The 18,732-nt window shown below is 40.4% G+C and overlaps 1 protein-coding gene across 1 annotated transcript in view; it reads right to left on the minus strand.

Annotated features, from left to right (window-relative positions):
- The window catches only part of NDUFA7 (NADH:ubiquinone oxidoreductase subunit A7), a 68,481-nt gene that overhangs the window by 16,966 nt on the left and 32,783 nt on the right, over positions 1-18,732 (minus strand). The window contains exons 3-4 of the mRNA XM_056571838.1: positions 9,057-9,106; positions 3,956-4,102 (exon numbers count right to left, since the gene is read on the minus strand). Of these exons, the coding sequence (XP_056427813.1) occupies positions 3,956-4,102; positions 9,057-9,106 (197 nt within the window). The remainder of the gene's footprint in view (positions 1-3,955; positions 4,103-9,056; positions 9,107-18,732) is intronic.

The following is an 18,732-nucleotide window of genomic DNA, read 5'->3' on the forward strand; positions in this document are numbered from 1 at the left end:
TACGTAGACGCATCTCAAAACATGTCAGCACATTAAACACTGGGCAAGACACCCCAATTGCGCGACACATGAGGGAAGTACATATTGATGATCCTCTTGAATAAAAATTTGGGGGATTAACCCAATGTAAATTGGGCCCAAGATGTGGTAACCTCAACCAAATCTTGCTTTGTGAAGAGGTGAAATGGATATGGAGACTCAAAGCACAAAGCCCAAATGGACTAAATGAGGGCTTTATATTTTCGGACTTTCTATAAAACCTGCCTTAATACATAATTAAATTAGGGGCTCATTAGGCTCGTATTTTCACTGTGTTTTGTTTATGTCTAATAAAAGGTTCTTCCTGATATAATTATGTCTATGATACAGTTGACTATAAAGAATGACGACTAGTATAAATTGTTACTTTCAATTTTGAATACCCCAGGTTGGCAACATTGTGTTGTTTCAAGGTATGCAATAAAGTTTCTCAATATGAGCTACTATTATATTGTGTTGTTTCAAGTTAGGTAACAAACACTACTCAATATGAGGTACTATTATCTCTAATATAGTGTACTAGTGGGAGAGCTGTAATGGTATCCTCAATATAATTACTGTACAGTGGGGATCAAAAGTTTGGGCACCCCAGGTAAAAATTTGTATTAATGTGCATAAAGAAGCCAAGGAAAGATGAAAAAGTCTCCAAAAGGCATCAAATTACAGATTAGACATTCTTATAATATGTCAACAAAAGTTAGATTTTATTTCCATCATTTACACTTTCAAAATAACAGAAAACAAAAAAATGTCGTCTGCAAAAGTTTTGGCACCCTGCAGAGTTAATATCTTGTACTGACCCCTTTGGCAAGTATCACAGCTTGTAAACGCTTTTTGTAGCCAGCCAAGAGTCTTTTAATTCTTGTTTAAGCCCATTCTTCGTTACAAAAGTCTTCCAGTTCTTTGAGATTTTATGCCTCTTGATTTAATCCCCCGTGGATTTCGAGATGTGTTTAGGATCATTATCCATTTGTAGAAGCCATCCTCTCTTTAACTTCAGCTTTTTCACAGATGGCATCAAGTTAGCATCCAAAATTTGCTGAAATTTTATTGAATCCATTTTTCCTTCTACTCATGATATGTTCCCTGTGCCACTGGCTGCAATACAACCCCACCAAAGCATGATTGATCCACCCCCATGCTTAACAGTTGGACAGAGGTTCTTTTCATTAAATTCTGTTCCCCTTCTTCTCCAAATGTACCTTTGCTCATTCCGGCCAAAAAAGTTCAATTTTAACCTCATTGGTCCACAGAACTGGTTTCCAAAATGCATCAGGCTTGTCTATATGTTCATTTGCAAAGTTCAAATGCTGATTCTTGTGGTGAGGACGTAGAAGTTTTCTTCTGATGATTCTTCCATGAAGACCATATTTGTAGAAGTATCTCTATAGTGGAATCGTGTACCACAACTCCAGTGTCTGCCAGATCTTTCTGGAGGGATTGTGCAGTCAAATGTGGGTTTTGAATAGTTTCTCACAATCCTGCGAGCTGTTCTGTCTGATATTTTTCTTGGTCTTCCAGATCTTGCTTTGACTTCCACTGTTCCTGATGACTGCCATTTCTTAATTACATTCCGAACAGAGGATATTAACATCTGAAAATGTTTTGCTATCTTCTTATAGCCTTCTCCAGCTTTGTGAGTGTCAACTATTTTCAGTTTCAGATTTCTAGACAACTGCTTAGAAGAATCCATGGTGGGGATTGTAAATGCAAGGTCAGATGAATCTGGGCATTTAAAACCTTTGAGATTGAAATCACCTGGTCTTCCCAGATGATGATTGAGAACAATTCATGACACTGGCAGGTCTCAGCTTTGCAAAGGGGGTAGTGCATGCTATAAATTCTGCAGGGTACCCAAACTTTTGCAGATGCCATTTTTTTTTTGTTTTCTGTTATTTTGAAAGTGTAAATTATGGAAATAAAATTTGATGCCTTTTGGAGATTTTTTTCATCTTTCCTTGGCTTCTTTATGCACATTAATACAAATTTTTACCTGGGGTGCCCAAACTTTTGATCCCCACTGTATAGCCAGTGAAATATTAATATACAAAAGTATCGAAAATAACTCAACATAAATGGAGATGAGTATGTTTTACTGTTATATAAACTTACCTTGTAAACAATATATAGTTAATCAGAATTGTAGTATAATACAAGTGCCCCATAAATAAGACTTATTTTTCACAGGCACCCATACATATCTTTTTATTTTGATGCGCTGTGCATTTATTGCACTCATAAATAAACTAACAGGTTGCGCATACGGGACATCGTAGCCTCAAGTGCAAGCGCATATGCCCGACATTTCATAAACTATCAGTTAGCTCAGACGAGACTGTGCAGACCTCATGGTGCATGCGCATGGGTCCGATACTCAGGAGACTATCAGCTAGCGCAGGTCTAGTTGCGCAGCTACGTGGAAGGGATCTGGACCGATCCAATTACATGTGAGTGACGTGGAGAGAACTAAGTCACTGAAATATGTATCAATCATTGTTACTATCATGAAGGGCATTCTGGTAACAACAGATAGGTTAAAACAGATGCCTGTCAAATTTTGTACCAATTAAACCTCATGTTTAGAAAGGAAGTTAAGTTCTACGATGACATTACTGAATAGGAGGTTATATAAACCCCTGCGTGGCTCAATTGCACGCCTTTTGCCTCTTAGCCCTTCAGAAAGCCACAGCTTGTGGCGAAGTGTCGGGCGGGTGGGCAATGTGTTAGTGGTTTTAAATTTAACACACTAAGAGAATTGTGGACTGCAGCCACAATATCTCCAATGCAGAATTATTTACAGGCAGTAGCAAGCAACCACAAGTACTTTGGCAATTGTGAGTTTGATTTTAATCATGGCTCAATAAAAGTTATATTTTAATATTTGATGGGAAATTTAGGGATGGAATTGCTTAGCGATCAATTGTACATAATCACGTTGACAATGCACAATGTAGTACCAGTATCAGCATTAGAAACGCTGCTACCATCCTGTGCCAGTTAAACTCCCCCCTTTATCACACCCTGCGACATTATATTCCCCCTTCTCTGATGCTACCCATGCCATTCTATTCTATTTCACTCTCCCCCCCTTGCCATTCTATTTCACTCCCCCCCCCCTGCCATTCTATTTCACCCTCCCCTCCTTTGCCATATCATTCACTAGTTCACCAAACCCCCTCCCTCTGCTTTTACCTGTCCTCCATCCCCATGGGTCCTCCGGCAGGCTCACGGGAGCGGCAGTTATGTTGCTGGACTGCATTCTCTGTCCTAATGGAGGTGCGAACGATGAGTGACGTCATTGCATGCGCCTACGCTGGGACACAGACGTCCTGCGCGGCTCGCTATAGGCTGCAGCATACAGCTGCAGTCTATAGGAGTTTAGTGACGGGGCGAGAATGATTGCCCAGTTATATGTGAATTTCTTAGGCGTTTAGCTCTAATAGCCCGAAGAAGGGCTAAATGCCTGAAGAATTCACCGATACAATTTCCACATCCCTGAGTGGTGGACCATGGAAGATGACATAAGACTAACAGGCTGTGTTCCTACATGCTTCTACACAATTGTAAGCATACTGCCTAAATGAGAATGAACACTATACTTGGCGCCCGCGCCCCCACACACACACACACACACACACACACATTTTGGGGCATTTGTTAAGCCATAACAGGCTGAGAGAGAGAAAGAAAAAAAAAAAAAAAAAAGCACACACCTTAGGCTTTGTTCAGACAATATTTTATATTGGTCAGTATTATACTCAGGCTTTTTAGACAAAACCAGGAGTGGACCGAACACAGGGAAAAATTATAATGGAAAAAAAAAAAAATGGTTGGTTAAAAATTCTGACCAAAATAGTGTTAATATAGCTTAAGATTTAGTACAGTTTTAAATCAAGCACAAAAATTCTCCTCTTACCTGGGTGAGGATTCTGACACCAGAGCCTTTTGTGGTGACATAATGATATTTGGAGGTACAGTTTCTCTTCGTCCATCTCGAGTGCAGTAGTAGTTGTTAGCAAACTTGTGACTTGGACCCACTGGAAGATTTGGTGGAGGCTGGGTCCTAATTTTAAGTAATTTAACATTTTATGAAACTATTTTAGATACTTTAATTGAATTTTTATTACCAATGTTGGTCATTATTTTATGATGGTTCTGTACAAAACTTTATAATAGCAGATATGGTTAGTAAAACTTGACCATTTTCTAATATAACCAAATAAAATGTTATCAGAAAAAAATTTCTTCACCACTACAGAAGTCCAGCCATCCTACAACAGTGGTTCCCAATGGTTATAGAAGGGCTTTTCACCTCATAGGATTAAAGAACATTTTTTGAGAATCTCTGCAGTAACAAGAAACATCAACAAATGGTCAAGTTGACCTATTCCCTCCCACAATTCCAACACAGACATTTGTGACGTTGTTTTGTCCTCTCTGAAGTAAAAAGCCCTTCTATTCTTGATTCCACAAAGATTCCTTACAATGCACTAATATCTTGTTGGATTTAGTCCAATTTGAGAACCCAGACATGCTCTTTAACTAAATATTTATAGCTCCATTACACGTTTCTTTCTTACATGGCTGCAGGTATTGCCCTTTTATTTTATATATGTGTGTTTTTATTGTATTACTAATACTAAATTTGTTTTCTTCCGTCCGTCAACACCCCCCCCCTTTTTTTCTTCTCCCCCCCCTCCCTGTTTCCTTCCCCCCACCTTCTCTTCCCTCATTAGCCCACCAGTGCCCCTAAATCTTATCAATTCTAGTATTTATGTATTCTACCGCTACAATATATTTTCTTATGAATTTATATTACGGTAATAATTTTTCATGAGTTTTTCATGAGTTCATATTTATAATGTTTTATAATTATTTTTTTTAGGTTGTTTGGCTTTTCTCATATATAGTGTGCAATATTTATTCACTATATATATTTTTTATTACCACTAAATCCCTATTTTTATACAATAATTTTTTTATCACTCTCTGATTACATTTCTATCTTGATTTTGGCTGCTTTAATACATATGGCCATCCACCTATGCACTTTGGCCCTTTTTATATAATATATACGTCTTCATTCACTTATTTTGGTTGCTTTTATTATGCTGCTATGCACCATGCACTTTGGCACTGTTTATAGATATTCCTTGCATCAAGTGTGTTTTACTAATTTTAATAATTGTATCAAAATAACTTGTGGTCTTATCACATTAGTTTATCTATACCCCTTGACGCTGTTTATGTATATATTGTACAAATTTTTGTAAATATGATTTTTTTTTTTACTTTATTAAACCAGCGGTGCAGTCACTGTGCGCATGCGCCGATCCCTGGCGCCGCTGTCTTCCGGGTTCACGTCATTCACTGCCTGTCATGTGACTTGTCATGTGACTTGTCATGTGACGGAATCAGCTGACGCGATACCCGGAAGTACGCGCGGCGTCCGAAGGCTGGTGCACTATGCGCTGTAATGGAGACAGACGTTTGTCCTGGCTTGACAGGTACAAAATATTTACTTTAATTATGTGTTCTGGTTCCTGATTGGGCAATATGCATATAAATAGTTAACTGCACTGCTGCTGCACTCATTAATTTGAGGTTAATTTGTTATTTCATGCACTTTAAGACTTATGTCTTTGTATTACTACGCACAGCTTACCTATTGCCTCTGTTTGTATTTTCTAATCAGTTTTACATGTGCTGGCAGCAGTGACGCCCTTTATTCCTTTATTTGTCCCATTTCCCCTCCTGTGCTAATTTCCCCCATCTATTGTTTTTAAACTGCAAACAATAAAATAATTCTATTTTAATTGAAATGACTCAATTTTCTTTGTTTATTATCCTTGTCTAAGGAGTTCATATATGAAGCACCTAAGTACCAGGTTCCCCATTTTCTAGTGTTATACATTTACTATTCATTTTATTATTTATTTATTACTATTTTTGGTAGAACCTATTATTAGGTATCCTGCTATTTATGTATTAATTCTTGAATTAGAATTACTAGCAGACTGTCTGGCACAGCCTGGTTTTTCCTACCTAAACCTTGTGGAAGGGGAAAAACATTGGAGAATGCTCTTGTTTTCGTACCTTAATCTCAGGTGGGGCAGAGTTGTGATAAAGAGATTGTAGTGGGTGTGACTTGCATGCCAGAACAGTGCAAAAAAAGGGTTGAAAATACAAGGGGTGTGGCATTACAGGAGGGTGCGCAACCTGCAAGTAGGACCAATGCACAATAAAGAACCAATGTAGAAAGGAGTTTTGCTTGTCAGAGGGAGCATGGCTTGCAAGCTGGACCAACACATTCATCCAGAGATGTGTAGCTTATGGAGTAAGGTGGGGATGAGAAAAAGGGATATAGCTTGTGGGAGGAGCATGGCTTACAAGCTGGACTTGTGGCGTAAGGTATGGGAAGCCCCCCAGACTTGCATAGGACTTCAGACTAAAAAACCCAACCCTTGAAAATGGTGGTGGGATAGGGTTAATTGAGCTCAGCTATATTTTAGTTGACATATAAGTAACATTATAATGAAAAAAGAAGAAGAAGTGGGGTATCCAGCTTTCAAGAAAAAAGTATTTTACCTTCGCTGGGTGTTTTTCTTTCTAACGCTTTTAACATGGATCAATAAATTTTGGACTTTTAATTTTTTCTTGGTAGCTGGATACCCACCTTCTTTTTTCATTATAAGTTCCACCGAGGGAACGGCTCTACATCATCCTGACTTCCTAAAAATATTACAACGAGTGCATGAGGACTGATCTACCATGAGCTGGTTTTTCTTTGACTTTATTCATTTAAGTAACATGTGTAGAAAACAATAGGTTATATATTTTTTATATCTGGATTACAGTAGCTTGTTTTCAATTATCCTGCACTTCATGCACCGCTCTTAGGCTAGGTTTCCACGCAGTTTTTGAGCCAAAGCCAGAAGTTTATTCAAAAGAAATAGGAAATATAAAAGAAGAACTTAAACTTCTTCCCCCTGAATCCACTTCTGGCTTTGTCTCAAAAACTGTGATACGACCGACTGGGGGAGACCGGGAGAGTGAGCCCTAAACTGACACTAAAACCACTCTACCTGCCTACTTGCCCATCCATCCTAAACAATGGATCGACAACTGAGTGCCGATCCCTTCCTGCGCTAAAGTGCAGTGGAGTAAAAACACACATAACACAGTCTGTCACAGACCAGAAACGGAAAACTACTAGACATCCAGATCTACAAGACAGGATACATATACTACCAGGGCATAATATAAACCGGCAAACTGATACAGGAACATAGGACACTGTTCACAAATAGGTACAAGTACCAAAAGACAAAGATGAGCTAAACAAAACAGGATAAAAAGGAGTAGCCATTAATAATAAAGCCAAATAGGCTACTGGCCAGTGGAAACGCTCCACCGTGTAGACAAGATGCTGACCCAGTAGGAAACAGAAATACAATACATGAAACACTAGACTAGAACCGGATGAGTCCAAATAGACTCCAGGATACAAAACAGAAATTATAACATACTAGACAAGAAAAGGATGAGTCTGAATAGACTCAAAGAACAAAACAGGAATAAGCTCAATGCCACAGAAGACCTTCGGTAGACAAAGGGAATAATCGATACCCCCAGAGTCCCCTACACAAAAGATAAAAGATCTATTGCTAAACAGGAATGAACACAATACCCCAGAACCACCAGAAGACACAGGAATGCCTTGATACTAGAACTCAATCTTCCAGAGTCCACCATGGAGCACAGAGATCTCTTGTACTAATTCTCAATTCCCCGGAGTCAACATGGACAGGTAATAGGTATATCTTGGTACAGAAATACAGAAAACTAATACAAGAGAAAACACAGTGTGAACAGACACATATCAGAAAGGATATACAAATCCTAAAAAAAAAAAAAAAAAAACGACTAATCAAACACAGATTAAAATCTACTATGAGCATGCTACGTAACCATGGCTAAAACCCAGAACACACAAAGTGCATGCTAAAGCAAAAATAGTACATTTAAGGCACAAACACAGTGTTTCACCAACATCTTCCTAGCAGCATGTCAGGATGTCAATCACCAGCCCCGAAACTTGACTGAGCTGGCCTTATCTAGACACACCCAAAGAGCTATTGGATGAAAGGGTAAAAGCTTTAAGCTATTCCCTGGCCAGGGAACAGAAAATTGTTCAGACCACCAAAATCAAACGGCAGACTGGACATAACCCAAAACAGACATTACAATCTGCAGTGGCAGTTTTCCAAAAAACATCGAGAAAAACCTGTGTGGAAACCTAGCCTAATAGTTTTTTTTTTTCTTTTTACTGTCCAACTCTTCACATTAACGAGAAATTTGATGGACTAGATTCTCTGTGAACAGAGCAGAGGTGATGTAGAGAAAAGCACTGCACACTAGAGAGTGACTGTAAATGACTGAAAGGAAGAATTCGCAAACCAGAATGGATTGCTTTGGGCCACATCAGTTATTGTATATAGTCACTCAGTATAGATGCTCTGAGCCTTTTTATGAACTCATCACATACGTCTCAGAATTTCTATTCTATATTTTATTCACACGCACAAAAAAAAATCTGGTCTACCTACAGCAGGTAACATGCCTTATTAACTGAAACAACATGCAAGAAAGTGGGAATTTAAAGTGAAAAAGCACTTCTATAAAAGCTGCTTCTAAAAGGTAACCATTTTATAGGTGTCCTAAACATGACAAAAATAATACTTCTAAAACACTTGATAGAAAGAAGGATGCACCAAGAAAACAATTTCCTATGGTTGGCTGTGGAGCAAACCAGTACACATCTTTGGTATTTGTAAGGAATAGAGGCTACAGACTGTCCCTAGGTGATTTGATTTCTCTGCATTTCTTAAACTCTAGCAGAAGACTATCCAGCTGGATTAATCCTGCCAGTGAGATTAACTGACAAGTATATTATGGCATTAGACTTGCTGCAACTCCTCCATCTCTGCCACTATTATTACATTGCCAATACTTACCTGCTTGCAATTTCTGTATAACGTAGCTGTAATTTTTCTTGTAGATTATGCTGTTGGTTTAAAAAGAATAAATAAAAAGTCAATAAAAAAAGGTCATAAATGTAATAAAGTAAAAAAAAAAAAAAAAAAAAGCGCAAATAGAGAGAAAAATACCAAAAACAGGCATCTTGGATCATTGTTTGGAGGGATACTCCGCCTATAGACATCTTATCCCCCGCGATCTCTCCTGCAGCACCTCGTCACCTGGTGACGGGTGACACAGGGGCCCCTCCTCCTCGTAACATCATGGCCCACCCCCTCAATACAATTTATGGGAGTGGGAGTGATGGCCGCCACGCCCCCTCCCAAAGACTGGCATTAAGGGGGCAGGGCTGTGACGTCACGATACTCTGACCCCTGTATCACCCGTCATCAGGCACGGAGCAAAGTTTGCTCCATGCAGCAAATGACAGGGGGTGCTGCAGGAGAGATCACAGGGGTTCCCAGAGGCTGGACCCCCATGATCAGACATCTTATCCCCTATCCTTTGGATAGGGGATAAGATGTCTAGGGGTGGAATAACCCTTTTAGGAAGCGCCTCTATGTTCACAGCAAACAGGTGTTGTATTGCAGCCCTTTCTAGCCAAGGCACCCATATACATATGATAGAGGTCAGCTGAATCAACCTCAGCAGTCAAGATTACTCACTCTCACTATACATGAAATTCAGTATAACAAAGCTGCATGGACCGAGGAGAGGTAAGCCACTGCCAGAGTCCTCTGGTCGTGGCGTATTCCTATGAGAATAAAAAGGAATGGGAATTTGAAATCGTTTTTTCCCACCAACAAAGACACCAGAAAAACTGCCACAGTTTTTTCCTTCATTTTTGCGTGTGTGTGAAACAGCCAATTTTGTACTCTAAGGCAGTTTTTCACTGCCTTCAGGGTACCACTCCGTTGGTTTGATGCAGAGCGCCCGGCCCACGGAGTGTAAGGAGGTAAGGAGTGATGCATCACTACTTACCTCCACCGCCCTATAGTATACAGGTGTGCATAGTGCACAAATGTATACTATACAGGAGACAGGAATACTGACACTATACTAAGGGGACTCCCTGCTCCTATATCCAACATATAGAGCCATCTATAGATGACTGTATACAGAAGTCGACTTCTACCTACCTACCTGGCTCCTGTCCTGGTCAAGTCTGTGTAGCTCCACCCCCAGTGATTAAATCATTAGCGGTGGAGCTACAGCCAGGAGGTGGTAAGTACTAAGGCTCTGTTCACATTGTACATTTGGATAATGTGAACAGACCCTTTTGGCAGTGTATTCCCAAACAGGGGACTTAAGCTGTTGCTAAACTACAACACCAAAGGCTGTCAGGGCATGCTGGGAGTTGAAGTTTTGCAACAATTGGAGGCTCCCTGTTTGAGAAGGCAATGCATTATGCATGTACTAACCCATTTTTCTATTTTTTTTTCCTTCTTGTTTCAGATCTGTATATGCAGTGGATTACGGTGAATTCTGTAGACTAAGTCGTTAATCTGCATTTTTTTTTATTTTAATAAAGTGGCTAACGAGGGTTTTTGTGTCTTTTTATTTTAAATTTTCAATCTTCATAGCGGAAGCCATCTTATAGACGGAATCCATTACTAAGCCAAGGTTTACAGTTACCTGATAAACAGCTAGAGCTAAACCCCCAATTATAAGCACGGGGTATAGGAAGAGCCGCTTCTGGGCCTACGGGGTAACAGGCTGATGTTATTTAGGCTGGGTCCTCATCCACCCTGGTAACATCAGGCTGTTGCTGCTTGGATGGTATCTGTCCGAGAATGAAAATACGGGAAATCATACACTTTAAAAAAAAAACAAAAAAAAAAAAACACGTATGTGGCACCCTTGCCAACTACTTACTTTTTCTGCATTTTGAATAGTTAAAGGAGGATTTCAAGGGGTTAAAAAGCCATTGGGCCACAAATCAGAGGGAGTAAATATAAAATACCAAATTGCTTCCAGACTGACTAAAAATTGGATTGGCAATAAAACAGGTGGACTTGATGGACGTATGTCTTTTTTCAACCATACTAACTATGTAACTAACTATGTAACCTTGCCAACAACATACATTTTCAATAAGTATCTGAGGAACTTAAGGGGTTAATAACCCTTGGGCCCCTAACCTGAGGGGGTTAATATAAAAAAAAGTAAGGGTCCCTTCATAATATCCAACTGTTTCCAGTCTGGCACAAAAAGTGGATTGTCAAGCAAACAGATGCCAACCTTGCCAGTTGCTTATGTGTATTACGGATAAGTAACTGATGATTTTAGGGGGTTAACCTCTAAGGACCAATACAATTAGGCCTGTACGCCCCTTAACCCTTTAAGGACAGAGCGTTTTTCACACTTTTGTTTTTTCCTCCTTACCCAGGGCCGGATGGATCACCCGCAGGGGGCCCCCCGTCACATTCAGGACATCCCTGTGTCCCGAAAAATCTTTTCAGGACACAAGGATGTCCCTGTTACCTCTCTGCAGCCCCACGTTAACTTTAAAAACGCAGGGGCCGCCGGGAGGTAGTGCATGTGCCCATAGAAGAGCGGAGTGGAGCAGTGAGGAGGACGCACGCATGGCAAGTCACCACTCACTAGCACGTCATCTTCAGTGTTCCGACCACTGCTCCTCTCCAGTCCCGGGACCCATAGGCCATAGCAGTAGATTGTGACCCCGGACCAGAGGAGGAGTGGTGGTCTGAACACTGCGGCAGTAAACAGGTATACAGCCTCCAGCCATACACTGTATATGGCTGAAGGCTGTATGTCTGTGGGGGAACTGTACTGCACCCCTAATGTGCGGGGACTTATACTGCACCTAATGTGGGGAACTATACTGCACCTAATGCGGGGGAACTATACTGCACCTAATGCGGGGGAACTATACTGCCAACCTAATGTAGGGGAACTGTTGAGTGGGGGGGGGGCCCCCCATCATAATGAAGTGCTCCAACTTCCAGGCAGCCTTAATCTGGCCCTATCCTTACCTTTTAACCACTTAAGGACTCAGGGCGTACCTGTACGCCCTGAGTCCGCTCCCTTTCTATAAGGGAGTCATAGCGGGTCGGGCCCGGCCTCTAACAATGGCTGGCACCCGTGGCTAATAGCACATGGCACAAGCTCCATGCATGAGCAGTCAAGCGCAGAATCATTGATCAATGTTATCCTATGGGATAACAATGATCATTGTAAAAGATCAGTGTGAGTCGTGTTATAGCCCCCTATGGGGGCTATAACATTGCAAAAAGTTTGAATGACCCCCCTTTTCCCATTTAAAAAAAAACAAAAACACAAAAATAAAACTGTAAATAAAATTAAACATAAGTGGTATCGCCACATGCGGAGAGGTCCAAATTATAAAGATATATTGTTAATTAAACTGCACAGTCAATGGTGTACGTGCAAAAGAATTCCAAAGTAGCATATTTTTGGTCACTTTTTATATCATGAAAAAAATTGAATAAAATGCAATAAAAAAGTCCGATCAATACAAATATGGTACCACTAAAAACTTCAGATCACGGCGCAAAAAAAAAAAAAAAAAAGTAGGGTATCATATTAATCTTATGGACCTACAGAATAAAGAGAGTCATTTTTACCGAAAAATTTACTGCGTAGAAACGGAACCCCCCAAAATTAACAAAATGGTGTTTCTTCAATTATGTCGCACAATGATTTTTTTATTTTTCGTTTCGCCATAGACTTTTGGGTAAAATGACTAAAGTAGTTACAAAGTAGAATTGGTGGCGCAAAAAATAAGCCATCATATGGCAACCGGTTAAAAACCAAGCCTGTTTTTTTCAAATCGGGGATGTATGTATTTACTAGAGAATAACTCTGGTAACATTTTGCCAATCATGATAATTCGGAAATAGATTTTTGTCACAGGTTGTTTTTCACGTATACAGTTAGTTAGCTGATATCATTTGTAGTATTTTTTTGGCTATTTTAACACATAAGTTACATATATTTATACTTACTGAACAAATAGTTTATGAAACAGACTTTTAGATGTCCGCTTTATTTTAACAGCATTTTTTTTATCAACATTTTCAATGAAAATTCAAAAAGTTTGTATTTTTACACCATAGTTTTTTGGCAGGAATTATTAAAAAGTAATTCTTAAAAAATGTAATCAAATTTTTTGTACATCACATGTGATATTGAAAGAAATGCACCCTATATTTTATTGAGCTGCTCGTCCCCTTGGAAATACCCCTGGTCCATATCTGGTTCTTTGGCTGTGTGGCGGGACCCAGAAGTAGATCAGCGCCATTTCGCTTCAAGGGCATCATTTTAGGCAGAATGGATTATAGGTCACTTTATGCCTGCAAAAGGGTTTTAGCTGCCAGAACCATAGAGAACCTCCACAAGTGATCCCATTTTGGAAACTACACTCTCTAAAGTATTCATCTACAGTGGGGCAAATAAGTATTTAGTCAGCCACCAATTGTGCAAGTTCTCCCACTTAAGATGAGAGAGGCCTGTCATTTTCATCATAGGTACACCTCAACTATGAGAGAGACATAATGAGAAAAAAAAAAATGCATAAAATCACAGTCTGATTTGTAAATAATTTTTTGCAAATTATGGTGGAAAATAAGTAAGTAAGCAATGACAGAGGTCAAAGTTTTCTGTAAGTCTTCACAAAGTTTTCACACACTGTTGCTGGTATTTTGGCCCATTCCTCCATGCAGATCTCCTCTAGAACAGTGATGTTTTGGGGCTGTCACTGGGCAACATGGACTTTCAACTCCCTCCAAAAAGGTTTTCTATGGGGATGAGAGCTGGAGACTGGCTAGGCCACTCCAGGACCTTGAAATACTTCTTACGAAGCCACTCCTTTGCCCTGGGCGGTGTGTTTGGGATCGTCATGCTGAAAGACCCAGCAACGTTTCATCTTCAACGACCTTGCTGATGGAAGGAGGTTTTCACTCAAAATGATACATGGCCCCATTCATTCTTTACTTTACATGGATCAGTCATACTGGTTCCTTTGCCGAAAAACAGCCCCAAAGAATGATGTTTCCACCCCGATACTTCAAAGTAGGTATGGTGTTCTCTGGATGAAACTTTTTTTTTCCTTCAAACACGACGGGTTGAGTTTTTACCAAAAAGTTCTACTTTGGTTTCATTTGACCATGTGACATTCTCCCAATCCTCTTCTGGATCATCCAAATGCTTTTTAGCAAACTTCAGATGGGCCCGGACTCGTACTGGCTTAAGCAGGGGGACATATCTGGCACTGCATGATTTGAGTCCCTGGCGGCATAGTGTGCTATTGATGGTAGCCTTTGTTACTTTGGTCCCAGCTCTCTGCAGGTCATTCACTCGGTCCCCACGTGTGGTTCTGGGATTTTTGCTCACCGTTCTTGTGATCATTTTGACACCACATGTTGAAGTCTTTCCCCCTATAGGCAAATTGCTACCTTACCATTTCTCTACTAAACAAATGAGCTGCCTGCCCGTTTGCAGTGTACTATATGCAGGGACTCGCTTCTTGGCGACGCATCCCTAGAAACTCTCACGCCGCTTCTTCGCTCTGTTTACAATCAGAGTCACGACATGCTTTGTTTATATGCCGTGGAGGACACGGCAGGCAAAGAGAAGATGCGCATCAAGCCTCCTTCCTATTTATACACCGGACGGAATAAGACTGTTTCTGCAACCTATTAAAGAGACTCCTATAACCAAATTACAGACATATTTAATCATGTACAGCTAGTCTATTATATTTAATTGTGGATGGTTGAATGTATCTGCTATTTTACATCTATATCTTTATGTTTGCTACTTTGACCTCTGACCCTGCCATGATCTTGATTTTTTTTTTAAATCAGTGTGCATAAAAAGCCCAGTTTGATGCTTTATATCTGCCAATCTGAAGAAGGGGTTTGTATACCCCGAAATGAGTTATTGATGGCCGACTCCAATAAACTTGAACTTCATTCACTTCCATGATCCAGTTGTGAGTTTCTCCTGGACACCTGAGCGCCTGCATCAAGGACACTTTTCTCTTGCTACAGTAGCTCCATCCGGCTGCATCCTGAGACCTGCGGGCCTTCATGGGATCCTCCATTGTACCTCTGATTGAGGTTATATGCGTATTTAATATACACTCTAGGTGAGCGGACACTTAGACACTCTACACCCCCACCTCATGTGGGGTGATCTTTGTTGTCTCCTAGGGTAATGCGCAAGGCGCCTTTTCTGAGTCATCTTTTTTCTACTACTACGCAGTAACTTTACATCTACACATATATTATGCATGCTACTAAAAACAAAAAAATTCAGGACTTTGGTATTTCTGGATTAACGTTTACACCATTAACTGTTCAGTTTAATTAATGTTAAATATTGTTAGATTTTAGTAGTTCGGACATTTATACATGTGGAGAGACTACACGTTTCTCAGTTTTTGTTTACATTATTTAATGTGAAAATGGAAAAAAAAGGGTCTAAACTTATTAGGGAAGGGATTAATCCACATTACACTTTTTTTCAACATTTTATTCACAATTTTAGTTCCCATAGGGTAATACTTCATGTAATCTTGCGGTGGCATACACTGAACAATGCTGTACTATAGCACATATCAGTGTTGTCGACATATATCAGGGCTTGACAATCCACGGCTCCAGGTCACCATGGTGACCCAGACTTTGTCCTTGGTCCCATGGGACTTCTCTACACAGAACTACACAGAAAAAAGAAAATACACAGAAGAAAGCATTTCAGCACCTTTCTGTAGAACAGTGAAGCACGAAGGACAACCCAATGTCCCCACCCATCTGTATCTAATTCAGGGGCCCACAAACTACAGCCTGTGGGCCACATGCGGCCCACCGGGTGTTTTTGCTGCCGCTGCCTAAGGACATCCCTGTGTCCCAAAAGATATTTTCGGGACACAGGGATGCCCCGTTAACTCTCTGCGGCCCCACGTTTACTTTAAAAACGCAAGGACCACCGGGATGTAGCACACGTAGGAACGTCACTGACGCCCAGTGCGTGCGCCCATAGCAACAGAATACGGAGGAGCGGAGCAGGACGTGTGCTGGCCAGCTTGGTTAGTGTTACCAGCGGCACGTCAACTTCGGTGCTCCGACCACCGCTCCCGGGACCTACTACTATGGCCGGACCGGAGGTCGGAGCACTGAAGGTGTGGGGGAACTATAATGCAAGCTAAATGTGGGGGGGAACTATACTGCCAACCAAATGTGGGGGAACTACATCCTAATGTGGTGGGAACTACAGTGCATAGTGAAAGTATTCAGCCCCCTTGAACTTTGACCTTTTGCCACATTTCAGGCTTCAAACAAAGATATAAAACTGGAATTGTGTGTGAAGAATCAACACCAAGTAGGACACAATCATGAAGTGGAACGAAATTTATTGGATATTTCAAACTTTAACAAATAAAAAACTGAAAAATTGGGTGTGCAAAATTATTCAGCCACCTTAAGTTAATACTTTGTAGCACCATCTTTTGCTACGATTACAGCTGTAAGTCGCTTGGGGTTTGTCTCTAACAGTTTTGCACATCGAGAGACTGAAATTTTTGCCCATTCCTCCTTGCAAAACAGCTCAAGCTCAGTGAGGTTGGATGGAGAGCGTTTGTGAACAGCAGTTTTCTGTTCTTTAAACAGATTCTCGATTGGATTCAGGTCTGGACTTTGACTTGGCCATTCTAACACCTGGAAATGTTTATTTGTGAACCATTCCATTGTAGATGTTGCTTTATGTTTTGGATCATTGTCTTGTTGAAAGACAAATCTCCGTCCCAGTCTCAGGTCTTTTGCAGACTCCATCAGCTTTTCTTCCAGAATGGTCCTGTATTTGGCTCTATTTATCTTCCCATTAATTGTAACCATCTTCCCTGTCCTTGCTGAAGAAAAGAAGCCCAAACCATGATGCTGCCACCACCATGTTTGACAGTGGGGATGGTGTGTTCAGGGTGATGAGCCGTGTTGCTTTTACACCAAACAATGTTTTGCATTGTTGCCAAAAAGTTTGATTTTGGTTTCATCTGTCCAGAGCACCTTCTTCCACATGTTTGGTGTGTCTCCCACATGGCTTGTGGCAAACTTTAAACAACACTTTTTATGGATATCTTTAAGAAATAGCTTTCTTCTTGCCACTCTTCCATAAAGGCCAGATTTGTGCAGTATACGACTGATTGTTGTCCTATGGACAGAGTCTCCCACCTCAGCTGTAGATCTCTGCAGTTCATCCAGAGTGATCATGGGCCTCTTGGCTGCATCTCTGATCAGTCTTCTCCTTGTATGAGCTGAAAGTTTAGAGGGACGGCCAGGTCTTCGTAGAGTTGCAGTGGTCTAATACTCCTTCCATTTCAATATTATCGCTTGCACAGTGCTCCTTGGGATGTTGAAACTTCTCCACAACAGTATCTCAGACGTTCCTGGTGTGTTCGTTCTTCATGATGCTCTCTGAGCTTTAAACGGACCTCTGAGTCACCATCACAGTGCAGGTGCATTTATACAGAGACTTTATTACACACAGGTGGATTCTATTTATCAATCATTTAGGTCAACATTGGATCATTCAGAGATCTTCACTGAACTTCTGGAGAGAGTCTCCTGCTCTGAAAGTAAAGGGGCTGAATTATTTTGCACGCCCAATTTTTCAGTTTTTTATTGGTTAGCAAAGTTTGAAATATCCAATAAATTTTGTTCCACTTCATGATTGTGTCCCACTTGTTGATTCTTCACAAAAAATTACAGTTTTATATCTTTCTGTTTGAAACCTGAAATGTGGCAAAAGGTTGAAAAGTTCAAGTGGGCCGAATACTTTCACTATGCACTGTATACTGCCAGCCTAATGTGGGGGAACTACAACCGCCAGCCTAATGTGGGGGAACTACAACCGCCAGCCTAATGTGGGGGAACTACAACCTAATGTGGGGGGGGGGGGGGGGGGAGGGATCTACACTGCCTACCTAATGTGGGGGGGGACTGTGCTGTGTACTTAAAGGGGTAGTCCACTAATACGATATATAGGTGTGCATAGGCATTTGTATTTTATTTTTTTTTTAACTATAGCCCGGACCTCCAACGGTCTGAGGGACAGTGAACTGGCCCCCTGTTTAAAAAGTTTGAGGACCCCTGATCTAATTTGACAGAAACTGATATGTTTAACTGATAGGAAATTCACCAAAAATGGTTATAAAAAACAAAACAAAAAAAAAAAACACATCTGTTAAAAGTAGTAAGCGATAAAAGCACTTCAAAATGGATCAGTTAAACATATATGTTAACCCCCTTAAGGACCCGGGGTTTTTCCATTTTTTCTTCCTTATCTTTAAAAAATCATAACTCTTTCAATTTTGCACCTAAAAATCCATATGAAGGCTTATTTATTGCACCACCAATTCTACTTTGTAATGACTTCAGTAATTGTACCCAAAAATCTACGGCGAAAAACTGAAAAAAAAAAAATCATTGTGAGACAAAATTGAAGAAGAAAAAAAAAAAAAACACCACACCATTTTGGAACTTTTGGGGGCTTGAGTTTCTACAGTGTACATTTTTTTGGTAAAAATGACACCTTATCTTTATTCTCTAGGTCGATACGATTAAAAAGATACCCTACTTATGTAGGTTTGATTTTGTCGTATTTCTGGGAAAA

This window comes from Hyla sarda, chromosome 1, assembly GCF_029499605.1.
Source record: "Hyla sarda isolate aHylSar1 chromosome 1, aHylSar1.hap1, whole genome shotgun sequence".
Classification (NCBI taxonomy): domain Eukaryota; kingdom Metazoa; phylum Chordata; class Amphibia; order Anura; family Hylidae; genus Hyla; species Hyla sarda.